This window comes from Rhineura floridana, chromosome 1 (genome assembly GCF_030035675.1).
Source record: "Rhineura floridana isolate rRhiFlo1 chromosome 1, rRhiFlo1.hap2, whole genome shotgun sequence".
Taxonomy (NCBI): domain Eukaryota; kingdom Metazoa; phylum Chordata; class Lepidosauria; order Squamata; family Rhineuridae; genus Rhineura; species Rhineura floridana.
In genome coordinates, this window is record NC_084480.1 from 226,658,753 (window position 1) to 226,678,341 (window position 19,589).

The 19,589-nt window shown below is 41.3% G+C and overlaps 1 protein-coding gene across 3 annotated transcripts in view; it reads right to left on the bottom strand.

Annotated features, from left to right (window-relative positions):
* The window catches only part of ZNF407 (zinc finger protein 407), a 592,912-nt gene that overhangs the window by 550,206 nt on the left and 23,117 nt on the right, over positions 1-19,589 (bottom strand). For all 3 annotated transcript variants that reach the window (XM_061594384.1, XM_061594394.1, XM_061594402.1), the window contains one exon: positions 588-5,389. In XM_061594384.1, coding sequence (XP_061450368.1) covers positions 588-5,322 — 4,735 coding nt within the window. In that variant the 5' untranslated portion in view covers positions 5,323-5,389. The remainder of the gene's footprint in view (positions 1-587; positions 5,390-19,589) is intronic.

Here is a 19,589-nt window from a genome sequence, read left to right on the forward strand (position 1 = left end):
GAAAGGGGGAACATGAAGCGGAGATTGCAAGCCTTCTCACACTACCCCTTTCATCCTCCAATGTTGGGATTTTGACAGGTGGACAGGGCAACCCACCTGTCAATGATGTGATGTCAACAATAATGTTGTGGGTTAGCCCACCCACCTGTCAACACTGGCCCTGCGCCAGATGAAGGCTGCTTTTTAAAAAAAAAAAAGGAAAAGGCTGCAAGCAACTCTAGATTAGGCTGACAGTAATTTATAAGGCAAATGTTCTACAAATTATATTCAGATAACAAGCTGGGATCCAATTAATGAATTATAATGAATTTACGGGATATAATCTGTAAGAAATGTACTGAAAAAGGAGATCATCCTCAGAACTTTCAAGAAATTATTTTTGAAGCCCTTTGATTCCTTCTCCTTGGCTACCAAAGAGTACTCCTGAAATCAAACAGTGAACGTGAGATTAATATAAATCTAAAATGTTAGAAAGATTAATCCATTATTTTTTTTAAAAAAAAAGGGTAGGGGGAGAAAATGGAGTAGCAAGTCTTAATTCAACTTCCATTTGCAAAGCACTGCCTGCACCATTTGTTGATACATACCTGTATGGGTTCGAATGTGAGCAAGAAAGGCCATGGAATTACTACTTCTGCAAATCTTCCCACAATACTTGCAAATATTGCCTTTATTTTCTTCTCTCTCTCGGTTTATTTGCTCAGTATCTTCAACAATGTACTTATTGACTTCCCGGAGAAGCTCTTCATGTTGTTCTTTAATATGAAGAAATAAATTTTGTTCAGAATCAAAAGGTTCAGTGCACTTAACACATTTAAAGGTGGCACCCCCTTCTGGCAATTCTTCAACACTTGCTTGTTCATTTCTCATGTGACCAGCACTAGCCAGGTGCTGGTGAAGGTTGCTTTCAGTATAAAATGACTTTCCACACAGTAAACAATGGAAATGTTTCTCTTTTGAAGGATGTTTCATGGCTATGTGAACATTTAGTCCACTGAGACCATCTGCTAAAAAGCCACAGTCATCACAGCGAATACGTGTAGATTCCCCAAGGGGATGTCCTTCAGCTTTCTTCTTCTTTCCACCTCCTTGGGGGGCATCCACTTTTAACGCTCTCAGCCCACTCAGGTTCTGTCCATCAGCAACGTGATCGATTGGCTCAGAACCATCTTCGTGGCTTTTTAATTTTACTATAGAAGAATCAAACTGACAATTTTGCAGTGACATCTCCTTCACTCTACCCTCAACACTGGTAAAAGCATCCGAAGCCTCATTACTTTCTTGCATGCCTTCAACTACTGAGGCATCTGAACCCCAAATGTTATTTAATGACACTTCAACTTCATTTTCCTCATCTGTTAGTGTTCCCTCTTCCTCTGTAGCAGAACTCTGCTGGATGCTTTTCTGTCCCTGTAAGTTATGCATAGTTTTAATAGTTCTTTCAATATTTTCATCAATGGTTTGTTGCTCTAGAGTGCAACCTGTTTCTGAAAGCATGGGTAAATGCATTTCTTCTCTTTTGATTTCCTCAGCAGGTACTTCAATATTTTCAATTTCTCTTTTGTGGTCTTCCCCCAACTTGTTCTTATTTCTCATCAAATTCAAGTTTGCAGAATCTTTGCCAACAGCTCTGTTTTTATTTCCAATTTCTGTTGCAAAATTAAAATTTGACTTGACCATTTCTTGATCTTCTACATTTTCCTGCAGGACACAGTCAATTGTTTCTTTAAGTGTGGCCATCTCACCTAGCTTAACTACACCTTCCTGAATATTTTCTTCACCAACTGCATTTTCTCTTCCTTGGTCAACTCCATCTTCAGTCTCAGCATCTACAGTATTGATGACATAATCTTCTTCAGGAACCTTTGAAGTGGCGGCATCTTCTGAAGCCAAGTAATTAAGAGATTTCTTCACTTTCTGAGTGACCTGCGCATCCAGACTTTTCTCTTCAATATTAGTTTGTTTTTTTGTGCCATCCAGCATAATCTGAAATTCATCTGTAGATTGCTGCTCTTTGGCAATATCGGTCACATCTGTCTCTCCTCCAGAGGAAGGGCATATATAAGATTGTCTTTTAATTTTATGCTTCTCTGTTGCTGCATGCCTAATCATCTCTCGGCGAGTAACAGCATAGTAGTCACAGGCCATGCAATAATATTCAAATTCTTTAGTATGCTTGCGTTTTATATGAACTTCCAGTGAAGAAAAAGAATGTGCAACAAAATTGCAATGGGCACACTTGTTACCATTTGCACTTACAGATCTTGTTTGTACCAATGTTTCTCCGTCTTGATTAGCATTACCCAGTTCTGCTATTATATGCTGTCTTATTTCTGAAGAATTCCTGTCTCTATCCAATTCGGAAAGCTGAACCGCATTTTCACCTTGCACATGGATAGCATTGCCCTGATCTTTTCCCTGGCTTTCCAAAATAGCATTGTCCAAATATGAACACTGACTGCCATGGTCAACAAGTTCATTCAAAATACCTTCTGGATTGTTTATCTTCTTGCTACTAGTTTCAACATTGCCTTTTTCTGGGCACACTATGATCTCTACATTTTGTTTCCCATTGGCTTCCAAACGGCCTTTATGCTTCTTTGTAGCACAATGGCGTTCCATATCACCTTTTGTTACAGTATAGTAATTGCACACTTTACATAAATAGCTGTACTGGTGGCTATGCTTTCGTCGAATGTGAACTGTCAAGTTTGTAACACTGGAAGCCAATAAACCACAATGGGGGCATGTCCGAGAAATGGTGCCTTTAGGTCTTCCTCTCTTTTGACCACTACCCAGAACCAACTCATTGCCTTTAATTATTTCACCCGATGGAAACAACTCCTTGTTTATAGATACATTCTCTAGTGAACAGAAGGGTGCCTGCATGTTTTCATTTTCTGATAGTGTCTTTAAACTCCCATAAGCAGAAGGCTCTGTAACTTTTTTCCCATCACCTACACATACCCTTTCAATACATTCCTCAAAGCATAAACCAATATTATTTTTTCTGGCATTTTCAAGGTGTTTACTTCTCTTGATGTGTTTTTCCATTCCTTCTTTGCTTAATGAGTAGAGGTTGCATGCTTTACAAAGGAAATGATATTCCTGACCATGCCGAAGTTTTATGTGTCTTGTAAGAACGGAAGAAGATCTTGTTTTATAAAAACATTTTTTACACTGAAACTGGGTTCTGCTCAGAACAGATTCCTTGACTTCATTACCAGCATGTACTGCAGAGGGCTTGGGGATTTCTTGCTGAATTTTTGCTTCTACAACCTTTGGAAGAACACTTGTTTCCATTGCAACACAAGATGCTGTTTGCAGACTAAAAACGCTATTAAGTGGTTGAACAGTATTTTCTTGAGCTAATAAAGCAATATGTTGCTCAGTTGTGTTATGAACTGTTACTTCTTCTTCACTTAGAAAATACAAATGGCAGGTAACACAACAGTGGGACATGCCATGCTCATCATGCATGTGCTTCCCAAGGCTTACATCATTCGGGGCAAAAAATGAACACTGCAGGCAATTTATCTTGCAATCACCCATATGATGGCTATTCTTTTGACAGTGCAGTTCAAAGTCTTCCTGGGTTGCACAAGAATAGCCGCAAGTCTGACAATGACATTTCAGTTCTTCTGCATGATCTCTGTCAACAGGCAATTCCAAACCTGTGTTTGGCAACATACATCCATAATGAGTACAAGGGTGTAAAGTCGTCTGGATGTCAACAGCTTTCTTTGGAGAATTCTCAAGTTCCAGGGTAACAGAAGAGCATGCATTTGCTCCATCTGGATTAAGTGACTGTGATTCTGGGTCAGCTTTGCACAAATGGTTAACATCGTTTTCAGTTTCTAAAGCATTTAGGGGGACCTGCGATGAATCACCTTGACTGAAGTCTGGCCTAATGTTGTGCTTCAAGCTAGAGTCAGGCTTGTTTCTTTTACCTAAACCCAAGAGATTGTATCGTTTTTTAATTTGCTGATTTAATCTAAAAGAACCACTTTGTTTGAAAGTTATTCTTCGTGATAAGATGTTTCTTTTATGAGGGAACCTATCAAATGTTCCCTCGATGTTTAAATTGCTAATTATCTCTTGACTACCTTCAGCAGGTTCCAATACATCTGGATTACATTCTGAGGACTCTGAAACATCTGGTTTCTCAACCTGGACATCACCATTTCCATCCGTACTGGAGAAAAGGACTTCTTCATTGATATTGTTCTCTGTGGAAATATTTCTAGATGGCACCATTTCAACAAAAAGTTGGTGGCATGTTTTCAACTTCATCTTATTGCTTGAAGTTCTTAACAGATTTGAATCTGTGTTCCTTATTTTTGGTTTATTAAGTGCAGATTTTGTTCTCACATTCTTTTCCCTGACTGGGTACTGCTGTTTTTTATGAAATGATTTTTTCATTAATGTCTTTACAAATCCTCCCCGGGCAGCAAGATTTTGCCGACGGAGGTGGGTCTTGCCAAGGAAATGAGTCTGCAGAAGATCTTTCTCAAAAGACTGAAAACCACAGAGATCACAGAAGTATAATCTAAGTTGTCCAGCAGCCTGCTTCATATGTGTTTGTAATGATGGAGTGTATTTCCATTTATAAGTACAATGTGGGTTCACCTGTTCTTTGGAATGTTTAGGGTGATTTTCTTGAACATGCTTTTCTAAATCAGAATAAGTGAAAAAAATCTCCTCACAGATTTTGCACTTGGAAACATTTTCAGCACAACTGGTGGCACAGCTAACACTGGCTTCATCAGGTTGAAAAGATGATGTGCATTCTGGAAGGAGTGCTGGAACATCTTGGGAATGTTCATTTGCCACATGAATTTCCTGTGTAGTATCATCCTCAGACTTAAAATCATGTGGCACGCATAAAGCATTTGAAATAAATGCATCACTACTGGGGCTGGCACTCATAGCTACCTCGTTTACAGTTTCAACTGTTGTATTACTTGCCCCATCAACAGAATCTTCACGCGTTGTAGCATTAGATGGCTTGCCTTCATTCTCTTCTTCATGTTTTACAACAGTCAGCTTTAATCGTTTTGAGACAGGTTCACTTTCAAGTATGTTTGTTACTACACAGTCTTCATCTGCTGATTTGGATAATGGTCGTTTGGTTATGGCACTCTCTGCAGTTTTTTCCCCTGGGTTTTTCTGTCCTTCAGTTGAAAATGTGTCTGTTTTTGAGGTAGAGAAAGACTCACTGTGAGCTTTTTCAGCTGAAACATTTTTAGCAGCTTCTTGTTCTAATTCATTTTGTACATTCTCATCACCTTCATCGTTCTTTTGATTTTTTTCAACATCCATTCTTAACGAAGATAGTGTAGAGCACTGTTCCAAATAAAACAATTTTGCTCATCTGTTGTAGGGCAATCTAAAAACGAGAGAAAAGGAGAGAAAGAATTGGAGGTTATTAACTTCTTCTGTACATAAAAACAAGCAGTTTTATTCTAATGCAACTAGTAACTTGTTGAATACAACCTAATGTTCAAAAAGGCTATGGAGACATTCTAAGCTAATTATTTTGGCAAACATTCTCAAGGCAAAACATGCCCAAAGCAATAATGTGTAAATAAAGACTATATTTGGATATCTAACTAAGGCATATCTGGTTCTTTAGAGGAAAGTGGCACAGCCACTATGGAGAATAAAGTCCCTTTGTATGTGCAAACAGCCTCTCATGTTAGCACAGGATACGCATCATTGAGAGAAGCATATTTTGACTCTGTCTTGAGATCTGTCTTGAGATCCTTACTCTGGAACATGTGCCTGTTGCTTGGTTCCAGTGCTCGCTGGTTTTAATAGGACTATAGGCTTTAAATGGAACTAATCCAGAGCAAGTCGTTTCACAGTTGTGACATAAATATTATATAATCTACCCATTCTTGGAATTCAAGTCTAAAAAGTGTGACCTTTGTTTTTGACAGCCCTGATACAGTACTCTAAGATAGCATGGCATTCAGTTAAAAGGGCAACTAGGAAGGAAGGGAGAAAGTATCCTTTCCTGAAATTAGAAGTCTCACAATTAAGAAACTAACGGTCCTCAAAATGAAATACATTAAAAAGAAAATATAACTGGCTCAGAATGACAAAACAATATTAACCAGCTAATCTTACAGTCCAGTTGACACAGCTATCACTACCACGGATATTAGATTGGCATAATTAGTTGGGATTCCATCCTCTCCTAGAAGCAAAATATGCAATAACAGCAAAAGAAAAAAGGAGACACACCATAGCAAATTCCTCTCCCAACCCAATCACAGCATAGTTCCCACTGCCTTCTGATTAAGCACTCAGAGAATCCAGTCAACATACAGCAGGGGTAGCCAATGTGGTGCTTTCCAACTCTCACCATCTCCAGCCAACATGGCCACTGGTCAGGGATCATGAGATCTGTAGTCCAAAAACACCTGAAGGGCACTACATTGGCTACTCCTGCTATACAGCAACACAGTGTCATCACTTATCCTGTTGCAAACCTTATCCCTACATGCACAGCACAAATGCCAGAAAGAACCCATAATTCTTCCATCACAAGTAATGTAATAGCCCAGTAGTTAGGAAGGCAGCAACCAGTTCCTGAAGTTTCAAGTATCAGGGCTCTGCTTGAATGTGGTTCAAAACTCCTGGAAGCCCAAGCAGCAGTTTACAAACCAGCATCCTTTTGCAAGGAACAATGTCAGGCAACACAGGGGGGGCTGCCATGTTTTTCTTTAACTCGGCTACTTTGCCAAAAGAAGAAAACAGCCACCTTGTAGTACTCCTTATATTAGAAAAACAGAACATTTCATTTTAGACAGAGCATTTAGTACAGAATCATCAGAAACCAAACTGGACAGGAATTCGCAGTGGTTGGCAAAACCCATAATCAAGTGAGAGAAGATCATTGTCTTCTTTCAGTTCTAGGATTCCTCTCCTGGAAGGCTAATTCTCCAAAGGTAAAGGTAAAGCTGTCCCCGCACTTGTAGTGTGAGTCGTTTCCTACTCTTAGGGTGACATCTTGCGACGTTTACTAGGCAGACCGTATATATGGGGTGGGATTGCCAGTTCCTTCCCCGGCCTTTCTTTACCCCCCAGCATATGCCGGGTACTCATTTTACCAACCATGAATGGATGGAAGGCTGAGTGGACCTCGACCCCTTTTACTGGAGATTCGACTTCCTCCTTCCATTGGAATCGAACTCTGGCCGTGAGCAGACCTTCGGCTGAGTTACCGCCGCTTACCACTCTGCGCCACGGAGGATCTTAATTCTCCAAAGCAGACAACAAAAAACAAAAAAATAAAAGCAGCTGTGCTAGTACGTAAAGAAATATGTAAAGAACAAGAGTAGTAAAATACCTCTATGTATGGCCAACTTAAAAAAAAAAGTAATAAACAAGTAGTGATCAGTCTGAAGAAGAGGTGCTTACTACTTTTTAAACATTTGTCTTAAAGGTTTTGCATTACTGTCACCCTTTCAATTATTACTAATGGACCAATACAGTTGTCTGTATTTTTATTTGTTTTCAGGTCTTGCTGTTGCCTACAGTAGGGCCCCACTCATACGGCAGGTTAGGTTTCAGACCCCCACCAAAAAGCGAAAACCACAGAAAAGTGGATCAGCTGTAGTGCGGGATATGGAACCTAACCCGCTGATTGCACCAGAGGAGAAGATCAAATCTTCCCCTCCTAGGGGGCGATCAGCTCGAGCAGGAGTCTGATGACACCAGAAGAGGAGAAGATCAGCTGTAGCATGCTACTTCCCCTCCTCTGGCGCAATCAGCTGGAGTGCGGGAGTCTGACCGCCCCTGAGGAGAAGATCGGCTGTAGCGCACTACAGCCAATCTTCCCCTCCTCCGGTGTGATCAGCTGGAGTGTGGGGAGCTCCAGCCCCCCCTCCAGCTGATCACCCCTCTGGCGCTGTATTAGGGAATGCCGAAAAGCAGGGCGCCAAGAAGCAGGGCCCTACTGTACTACCAATCCTCTCTATTAAACACTAACTTCGGTTCAACAAACCCTGCACATCCTCTAACTGTCAGAAGCCGCCTTCAGCTGTGTGGGTTCTTGAATCAGGGGTGCTCTATGAGCTGAACAGGAGTGTCATTTCCTTAAGCAACACTGCACTGTGTCTGTAATTATTATATGTTTTCTTTTCTGCTGGCAACACCACCACAGTTGTGGAGGCCAGCACACAAGGGAGCTAGTGCATTCCTTCCCTTTTCCTGCCTTCTGTATTGCTGAGCAGCAGGTCCAGGAGCAGCACCTGGCAGGATATGTAGGGTTGCCAGGCTCAGGGCCTGATAGTGATTCTGTATCTTTAAGAGAAAAGAAAATTCAGCCAAGTACAGGTTTTCTTGCAACACTGTAATGGGAAAAACCACAAAGTGGAATTCTCCCTTCCCCCTGCACAACTTTTAAAGATACAGAAGACCTCTTGGTTGCCAGGCCCAGCCTCCAAGAGGTCTTCTGTATCTTTAAAAGTTGTGCAGGGGGAAGGGAGAATTTCACCTTGTGGTTTTTCCCATTACAGTGTTGCAAGAAAACCTGCACTTGGCTGAATTTTATCTTCTCTTAAAGATACAGAATCATTCTCAGGCCGTGAGCCTGGCAACCTACTGCAAAAACCACTGGATGGTCCAGTGGCTGAGAGCCCATCAGAGCTTCCTTAAAAAAAAAAAAAGTAAAAAGTAAAAACAGGGAAGACGGAGAAGGGGCATGCTGAAGAAAAGTGTTACGTAACCACCATATTTATTGCCCCGTAATGTAGTGTACTTTGCAATCCAGCAATATTGTGGAATAATAAAGCTAGCGGGGGAGGGTTTGCAGCCACTTGTGCTAGGTGCTCATTGCTGAGCTGCAAGTGTAACCACTCATCCCTGCTGCTGCCCACCTGGACTGACAAGCTTAAGGCAGGAAAAGCTGCAGGTGGTGATGAGCAAGGCAACAAGCAAAGTGACCGAAGCAGCTGCCCCATCTTCATTTTCTGGGAAGGGGGATGTCTTACCAGGGCCCCCTTAAACCAGGCACTGCCCCTGCTGAGCAGCTTAACTTCCCTTATGTGGCACAATGGCATCCTTGAAAAGATTCTGGGCACTCCTGGTAAAGGAGAGCAGATGACACCTCCAGCACCGGTGCTAAAGATGGGGCTGGTTTTAAGCATGGCCGAAGGTTAACAAGTTGCCTCCTCACTCAAGGACCAGGAACGTTGCCTCTTGTCCCATGAGCTGCTTCAGTGGAGATCCTGAAAGCACGGGGTTGTTAGTCTGTAGTCTTTCAGTTATTTCAACAGAAGCTTAATGCCACAATATCCTCAAGAAAAACGGGGTATTTCATGTAAGATTTACAATTAGCATCACTGTAAAAGTTTGAAGTAAAAAAGACACACACACAAAGTAAGAAGTCTCCATAAGAAAAGCATTCTGATGACACCTGGTGGCCACTTTCCACAAAGAGACTAAAATCGAAATGCTACTTCATCGCAAGAGAAAACAGTGTATTATGAAACATATTTCATGTTTACATTCAACTTAAACACAATCTGTTGTACGTGCTTAAGTAATACCAACTTGTGTGCTCAAAGTACTTATGCTCTGCAAGTTTAACTTCAAAATGTTTTTTTTACTTTTTTCTCTCAAGGGAACAGTGACCATTGCTTGGTTTCGGTTTGGCTGCATTCTTGCATTGGTACTCCAGCCCTTCATACCCCAGTTTTACAGAAGCAGGAACCATGGTCAATCTTGCCTCAAATTTCTCAGATGACACCGATCAGAATCAACAAGTTCTTCTCTACAGGTGAGAGCTCTGAGAAATTCCTGGGCTGCAGTCCCAACTTCGAAAGGCCTAAAAAGCTGCAAATTTGTACTAGACCAATGCAGTTAGCGTAGTGACATCACTCCTCATTTGCCAACCTAATATAAAATGGATGTGTATCTGTTTTTCTCCCTTTTCTCCAGCACTCCTGCCAAGGGTTGGAAGGCTGAAACAGTGCTGTAGCCAGATATGCTTTCAGATCTCATCTTTCTGAGTTCAGTTCAGCGAAGGAAGGGAAAGGGGGATTCATGCAAGAGAGAGAAGGGTGGTGCACACATTCCCAAATCTGGCTCCCAATTTGCAAACCACAGTTTGCAGGAAACCAGCACTTTTATCTGCTTCAGGTCATTGAGGATTAGCCCAGAATATTGCCTTGCCTTCCCTCAGAACTATTAATCTCTTAAGTACTTAATATAAAGTTGTTGATTATTTTAGAAGTAACTTGCATGCCTTTAAATGAGCTCAGACACAAGAAGGAGGGAACCGATTTGTGGAAAGGGTAGCAAATGCACAAATTCAGTGCCATTACACACAGACACATGAGATCCCATGTATCTTGTGCCATTTTTAAAAAAGGTTGTTTTATTATCAGTGTAGCTAATCCCAATGAAGCCATCTCTTACAACCAAAGACATAATAATTTCTTTTTCTTTACAGCTGAATTTTCTTTACAGCTGCAGAGAAATGGGATTTGCTGTTCCATATCAAACCAGAACAGGCTGTATAAATTCTTTTCATATTTATTGTTAAATGTAATTTTTACCTATAAAATCACCAAGAAATATTAAAAACTGAAACAGAATTTACATCCTTTACTTAATTTAGTTTAAATGGTCTACTCACTAAAAAGAGGGAGAAAGGTGACATACGTATTATTTTGCTCTTTCCATTCTTCCCTTTAACTTTCCCATTATAAACCACAGTTTGAGATTTATAACTCATTTGTAAAATTTCCACTCCATACTAAGTGTTGTTCTATAACATTTTCTTTAAAATTATCAATCTTGTTCCAAAACAAAGAACTACTAGAGAAAGTCTCAAGGAAAAGCAGCTAAATGCAAAGTCTTTGACCGAAATCCTTAAGTATGCTTACTAAGTATGTCAGTAAGACTTGCTTCTGTGATGCTCTATTTACGTTTCGGCATTTAGGACAATATAATTAACATCCATACAACGTTCTCAGTCTTCAATTGTACAGTCTAAATATGGCTTCAAAATAGTGATAAAGATCTACACAGTGGCCTAAGTAAGAAAGAGTGGTTTTTATCTGCAACTGAAATGACTTTTTAGTATGAGAGATTTGGTCCAGGCCACAGGATCACCACCACCATTTCCTATTCCTCCACATACCATAGGGTCGCCATAAGTCAGAATCAACTTGAAGGCAGTCCATTTCCATTTCCATTTTCCCCTGCCTCTAATTTCAGTACTTCATCTGATCTTGATCAAATAAGGTTAAAATGAACTTGAATAGTACACTCTTAAACTTTCTCCAAGAGCCCTGGCAGTAAAGTAGTTTGTGTTATGCCCAGTGCTTTTTTGGAAAAAAATGAGGTGCCAGTACTTAATACAGTATTTTGATAAAAGTGTTGTGGGTGCCAGCACAAAATGGCTGCTATGGACAGCAAAACAAGAGGTGCCAGGACTCCATACTGGTGAGTATTGTCACTTAAAAAAAAGCCCTGGCTGTGCCTATGCACAGGAATACCTGATCTGGAAAACCTGGTATGGAGGTTGTATGCCTGAACCTTTGCTTGTGGCAAAAAGAATTATATGGCCTGATTCAGACATAACTTTATCAGGGCAATAAACTGTAGTCTTGTCAGTCTGAAAATCATGGACCCTCTTCACCCTGGTCCTCTTCCCCTCGTATGCAGTGGTTCAAATAGGGCTGGACTTTGGGGCTGACTTAGGGCCCCCAAACAACCACAGAGAGTAGTATGTGATGGGGACAAAAAAGGCATGCTGGGGCCCATGGGCTGTTGCTGGCTGTCACAGCATCCTTATTTTAAAAAACATTTTATCGGCAGGGAACCAGACATGCTCTGTTACAGGTACTGTTACAGGTAATCATTTTGTTATTGATCTTTCAAACATTTATTATACTTTTCTACAATGAAATGGTGCTGTCCTGGCTCCCAACGATAGAAGTAGCCTCAAGACTTGAAGGCTGGGTTTTTTAATTAGCTTTATTCCAGAAGTCAGTACAGGAATGCAGCATCAGGCATTCTAGGCATGATTCAGGATACAGAACACTAACAGACTAGGAGTCTCTCCTGACACAAACTAGGCAAATGGAAGCAACAACAGACTACATATCTCATGATACAAACTAAGTATGTGGAGGCAATGGCAGACTGTTGTTGCGACACTCTAATCTCATTCACCCATCCTAAATATAAGAGAGTAGGGCGGCCACATACTTGTCCGAACATTCTCTAGTACTTTCTTGCTTTTGCTGCAAGATGAGGGCTTTTCCTAGAAACAAAGAGTATTTTCTGAAGCTGTTTCTTTTCTAATCTCCATGACCTTGGCGAAAGTGTAAACTCAGGCTCTTCACTTTCCTCTTTCTGAAAAACTACAGGCTGTTCAACAACAAGCTCTGGGTAGGGTGCCAGTAGGGGAACCTGGTCAGTCATCAGATGTTGGGGTGTGTGTGATGGGCTATATTAACCTCACTAAACCCAGAGTTGCCAGAAGCTTCTGGAAGTGTCTCCCCAGAACTTCCCTACCCCCTTGCCCCAACTTCTGCAACCCACTCTTTGCCAAACGCTTCTGGAAGTATCTCCCCCAGAATTTCTGTAGCCCTTCCTCAACTTCTGCAACCTGCTGTTCATCCTCTAAATCTTGCCAAACGTTATCCTCAGAGCCCATGACAGGTGCTTCATTCCTATAGTCAAGATGTTGCTATGCTTCAAGTATTTAAAAAATAAAACTGCATATAGTCAGAATACTTTTTTAAAAATTACAGCTAACAAACTGTTTTGTTTTTTGCTCTGAGAGAAGCATTTAATTGTGTGCTTCACAACTGAAATAATTCACATGGTCATCTAAAAAGGGGGGGGGGATAAGACTATTAAGTCCAAAGCCTAAATTCATCTACCTGCACCATTGCTTGCATGCCAGCTTCAGCACTGAAACTATGGCTTCTTTAAATCACTGTTTCCCATAATATCTGAACCAGGATATGAAACTAGATCCCACGCGGCTGCATTGTTTAGTATTCTGACCAGCACAGAACAGTCAGCACTATATGGGCACCTACCAGGGAACCAGTTGCTTGGGTTAGAGCGCTCTTTTTCAACCCCCTTCTCACACATATTTAGAACACATGGGGGGAGGAGTTTTGTGATTGGAACTATGGGACAAGGGCACTTTGCACACACACAAAATGGAAATGGACAGCCTTCAAGTCGATCCCGACTTACGGCGACCCTATGAATAGGGTTTTCATGGTAAGTGGTGTTCAGAGGTGGTTTACCATTGCCTTCCTCTGAGACAGAGAGGCAGTGACTGGCCCAAGGTCACCCAGTGAGCTTGATGGCGGAGTGGGGATTCAAACCCTGGTCTCCCAGGTCGTAGTCCAGCACTCTAACCACTACACCACACCGGCTCTCAAGCGTGCACAAAAAGGGTGCACCTATATTTAGAGAATAAATCCAGGAAGTGTACATTGCTAACACCTGTCTTCTTAGAAACCTTACAGCACCTTTCCCCAACCTTCTCCAAATGTTGTTAAGACTCCAACTCCCATAATCTCCAGCCACCATGTCCAAAGATAAGGGATGATGGAACATACGGTCCAACAACATGTGGAGATCCAAGGTTGGAGAAGGCTTCCTTAGAGGTACCCTGCCAGATGATTCCACAAAACACCCACACAGAAAAACAAGTTAAGCTTTATAATTCCTTGAAGTCTGGCTGCTGCTAATGCCTCCCGTGGTTTCCTCCACCTTCAGTATTGAAAACTGTGTTTTGGCTAAGCTGCAATGGCTAACCAATCCATCTTCCCTCAGTAGCTAGTACTAACAGTGCCTTCCACACAGGACAAAAAAAATGGCATGTATGCACTACACAAAAAGTGGGTGGAACTGGTGGCTTTGAACCAATACATGCAGGTAAGTTCCCCTTTGACAACGCCAGCCCCTCTGCTTCAACCACCACTACGGACAGCCAAATGGTCATGATTATATTTGCCATCCAGACTCACAACCTGGCCACCTTGACCCTGAGCAACAGGGGAAGGGGGATTATTCTCTCAGTTGCTACATCTTCTCCCCGAATAAGGGGAGGGATGATAAGGCAAGGGCACTGGGAGAGCACCTAGGGGAATACCTCAAGGGACAGCACTCTCTTTTCATAACTTGTTCATCTGTGTCCAGAGACTGTGTGCTATAGCTGCTAACCACTACTCATTACTGTCTCTTTGTCTCTCTTGACTCTCAACAGGTGCAGGGAACCTATCCTTCCACATAGGCTCCCAGCATGACCACACCAGCAACAGTGACAGGAATGCTTCCAGCTGTTCCCTGTAGCAGCCTTCCCCAACCTGGTGCTCTCCAGATGTTTTAAACTGCAGATTCTACCATGCCTGACTACTTGTCATTTTGCTAGGGCTGATGGGAGTTGTAGTCCAAAACATCTGGAGGGCACAAGGTTGGGGGAGGCTGCTTGATTAGGTTGCCAGCTTTCCAGTTCAGCAGGCTTCAATACGTTTGCTAGCTTCTCAACAATTTCGTATTGGTGAAGCCATACTTGGGTATGTAGAAATGAGGAAAGTGACACCTGTTTCTCTGTTGTCTGTCCTGAAGCTTTAAATGCCACAGGAACCCTGCAGGATAAGACGCTTGGAAATCTTATTTATCTCTTCCTGCTTACTATTTCTACCACTGTTCAACAGAAGCTTTCACTTTGTGACACCTGGTGTTTGCCACTAGAGAGCCTTTTGCTCCCCCCATCAGTGGGGCTTCAACTCTTGTTCCAGGAAAGCACGTGTATCCAGCAAGGTATTGTTTTATACTGCCCTTCTTTCCTTCCCTGTGTGCTGGTCATTCAAATAGGTGGTTGTTTGAGGTCTCTGTGTGAAAGTGGCATTAGGGGACTTGAACCTCTGTATGCTGGAGCAGTCTCTGTGCGTTTGCTGCCCGTGCCAGAGAGGTCATTGCTCTGGAGGGCACCATGGTAACCTTGCATCTGTGGTGGGGTAGAAATGATCTCATGGGGGCATTCTCCACTGTTGGGTGTAGACTGACTCCATCCATGCATGGGAGTGCACTAGTGGCATTGCCATGGATGCTGGCAACAAGTGGACAGGGTTGCTGTGCTCCCTGTACTTTGGAGTAGTGTCTTTTTCTCAGCTTTTCTGCTCAGGATTCTGACTACGCAACACCAATGCTGTGCTGGCATAAGGTAGCTGCCAGAACAGTGGCACCATAGGTTTCCACCACAACAGAAACTATTTTCTTCTCCAGATAACTGAACAGGAAAGTCTTGGAAACTGAGTTTTCTCCTTCCGAATTTCAACACAAATGGTCTCTCAAAAACCAAACTGGGTTCAATAGATCAAATATTTGTGTAAATAGGAACACAAAGGATTCCATTAGAGAAGATCAAAGCTTCTAGTTCTGTTGAACTGAACAGTTCTGATAAAGCTCTTCCCTTGCTATTTTTTTTCTGGTTTCCCCTGTCCATCCACCCTACTCCATACACACACACCCAAAAAAGAAAATCCTTAGATATTAGAATTCAGTGTTTATGCTTCTGAACAACCAAGCACCAGGATATTTCAGGATCTACTTCAAAGTACAGCGCAATAGAATGTACAAAGATACTTATATGATTCTTTAAAAAAACGCAAAACCTACTTCTAACTGTGCAGCATCAAGTACTGGGCAATGGAATGTATAAAGATAATTATTTTTCTAAAAAAAACAAAACTTACTTCTAACTCTGCAGCATTGAGTTGCTGCACAGAAGTTTTAAAATAAAGTCACAGATGCATGCAGATTATCCCTAAACTGCATCCAGGACATCTCCATTAACCAGAAAGCAACATCCGCTAAGAGAAGCCAGGGTGTATCTAACTTACCAGTAAAGAAGAACTAATGGAGAATAATAGGTCAGTTTGGTATGAGCTATTTCAATTCATCATAGCCAGGAAAGGGATCATTAAACACAGCAGTGCAAACGTATCAAATTACAAGAAAGACGACAAGTGAAGTTAGAAATAAAAAAATGTCAATTTTGTATACTGCTACTACATGCCCTTTTATTCATCATCATGAAGGTAAGGTTAAAGGACAAACTGTAGCCCTCTAGCACACTCAAGTAGGATAGCCATACTCTTTGACAGCAAATCATATCATGAGCAGATTACAGAAAGACAGAGTCACCCTGGCAACAACATTGTCCAAAGGTAATTAGAGGTATAGCCTCCAAAATATATCTGTTAAATAGGTACAAAACTCATATCCCCCCACTGTGTACTGTTTGGGGGTATACACTGACTTTGTTCCTAGTTTTCTGTACCTGCGACCAGCACACTGGAACTCAGTTTTGCTACCATGTGCTGAATATGGAAATTCTAATCATTTTAGGAACAAAAGGAAATATAAGTTCACCACCACAAACTCAGCTATTACATATCAAATTAAAAAGACAACTAGAGTTATCTTGCACAATTACTACATAGGGTATATATGAAATCAGCAATGCTCATTCCATCATTTTTTCATCATAAAGCAAGCTGGTTTCATTCTACTCTTGTTCCGTTTCTTCTCAATACATTCCTATCCAACCATTGTTTGTTGCCATTTTGTCATGTTTTGTCCCTGTGTATTCCCTTTCAAAGTTAATGAATTTCCAGATGGGTCAAGACAACAAAGAGCCAAGGTTAATGATGTGGCTAATGGCCTATCACAAACCATCTTTAGCTGCAAACCTAACCATGTCTACTCAGAAGAAAATCCCATTGAATTCTGTGAGATTTACTCCCAGGTATTGGGTTTAGGATTTCAGGCTTAATCTGCTTCCTCTTGCAAATTTTAAAAATCAATGAAATACATCGCTCTTTATTTTTCTTTTCATATGGAAAGAAGTGATCTGTCTTGTTAACTGTGGATTTTATTTGTGCCCCTCTGTTAAAAGTCCCAGCCTCATTCTCAGATCAGGGAGAACCATCTGGATTTGACTGCTCATTTTTGACTACAATAAATAGGCATTTTAAAATAACAATTAAATTTAAATTTCATTTTTCCTTTTGAGATTTTTTTGACTTACAAGTAAACTGTCCCTTCCTGATGCCTGATTGAGGGAAATGAGATAGGATGACAAGTTTATATTGCATTGTGAATTTAAGGTTGCAAGAGTAGGCAATTATAACCGTAAGCTGCACTAAATTCAATGGGACTTATTTCTGAGTAGACATGGTTAGGTTTATCACTTCTCTTTCACTTTCCTGTGCATCAAAGTAAATAAAGCAACTAATAACCCATCAGTTAGCCATCTCCCCACAGGTTTCTAAACCACTGTTGAGCTTCATGATAACAGTGCATCAAAGCAACATGTGAAAAATACAACATTAAGCACATGCTTCCATCTGCAGACTTTTTTGTAAAAAAAAAAATGCTGTTCAATGAACGTGGATTGCATTTGCTTCAAAGAATTCCGTTCCTGAACACTGAGCAAATATGCGGAGGAGATTTCCATATCTGCATCCGCTAAGAGTGGAATTCTCCAACATCTCTATAACTATATATGGCTTAACTAGTGGTGTAGGGATTAGCTTAGTGCCAAGAGCCCATCCTGGAGCCCACAGTACCCCATGAGAAAAAACTCAGCATGACTAGGCAAAAATTACTACCAATAGCCCAAAGAGCCAGCCAGCTTCTTACAGTGTTTACCTGCACAGCCATGAAAGTAATGGTCAGTTTGTCTGAGGCTATCTATTTTATTTTCCTAAAATTTACAATGGGCTTTACTATTTACAGAAGTCTTCCCATCCCACAGTAGGCATCAGACTCAGCTTCATCTTTGCTGGAAGAAAGAGCAAACACTGCTAGCCCAAAATCAAAAGGCTAACCTGGATCCTTTTTTGCAGATTTGCAGAAAGCAATTTATAAAACTGATCTAGTGTTACTGAAAACCATTAACACTGCTAGCTTCACTTTCCTTACTCTTTTAAGTGGTTTATAGAAAGATGTATGTTTCACTCATTATCTAACTGGTTCAACATCAAATGGAACCTCTTGCAATGAGGAATCAACAAGCCCCAGACCAAGTGCTGCCCTGTTGAATAGTGTGGATTATACAGAAAACACACACACTGTGCTGTGGCGACCTATGATGATGTATCTACACAAGGACAACTAACGAGTCTAAGCCCCTCCAAGGAGGGAAACAAACTGGCACCTGTCATCATAATGCACGGGCCAGGATTAAGTGGTTGTTCCTTAAAACAGAATAACTTAATAGTGGGTCAAACATGCAAACTGGCTTGAATTAATATTTTTGCTCTCCTAGAGCATTCTTCTCATTGAAACACTGAGATTTTTGTTACAGTCTATGTAGCCAATATGGAACTGAACTGAACAGAAACACTGAAAGAATTCAGGGGAAGACGGCTGCTTCTCCTCAAAGCAATAAGGAAATATATTTTTGTCCTTTTAGGTACGGGTCAGGTAATATCTCTGTAGGTAAAAAGGGGGCATCCTCAGCAGATTTGATCAGGCAGAGTTTTTAAAGAGGAATCCTAAATGCAGAAAGTTGTGGACAATTAAAATGAAATGAACAATGCAGTCATTGAAATGAAATGGATTGCCTTCAAGTCGATCCCAACTTATGGCGACACTATGAATAGGGTTTTCATGGTAAGCGGTATTCAGAGGGGGTTTACCATTGCCTCCCTCTGAGGCTAGTCCTCCCCAGCTGGCTAGGGCCTGCTCAGCTTGCCACAGCTGCGCAAGCCAGCCTCTTCCTTGTCCACAACTGCCAGCTGGGGGGCAACTGGGCTCCTTGGGACTATGCAGCTTGCCCACGGCTGCACAGGTGGTAGGGCACGTAACCCCTGAGCCACTCACTGTGGGAGTGATCTTTAGCTGGCCCTTGACACTCAGGGGACATGAGCAGGGATTTGAACTCACAGAGTCTGGACTCCCAGCCAGGCTCTCCTCCCCACTGTGCTATACTATACCAGCCAATGCAGTCATTAGAGAAGTTTTAAAACAGAGACTACTAAAAATTATACATACACATAAACTAGAGACAGTTTTTAAAAGAAGATGTCCTTGACTTTTAAGATACAGAAACAGTCTGTATCATATTGTACTGTCAAATGATAAGCCTGAAACAGAGATAAACAGAATTTCAGGAGTCAAACTTTGATACTGCATGAGTATGCAGGATCTGAGATACAGCAAGGACTAGTAAATGTATGTCGGCATGAAAGAATTCTACCTTAAGATTAGCTAACTATCTGCTCTTTTTATGTGGTAGCTTTTTTAGAGGACTTGATCACTCCTCCCAGGGAGGGCATTCACCAGCTGAGCCTAAAATGTGTTAGGTTTGGAAAAGAAGATTTTCAGAATTGGAAGATAACATTGTTTATGTTCTTTTAAAAGTCTCCCAAAGAAGAAGGAAAGGTTGAAACTATAGGTTGTTTAAGAGCTGTACAAAACCAGATTTGCATTGTATAGTTCAGAAATAAATATATCAAAAAGGTAATAGCTTAGAGGTGAACACAGCTGCATGTATGGGGACCTGGGAGTTAAGCCTGGGGCATTCT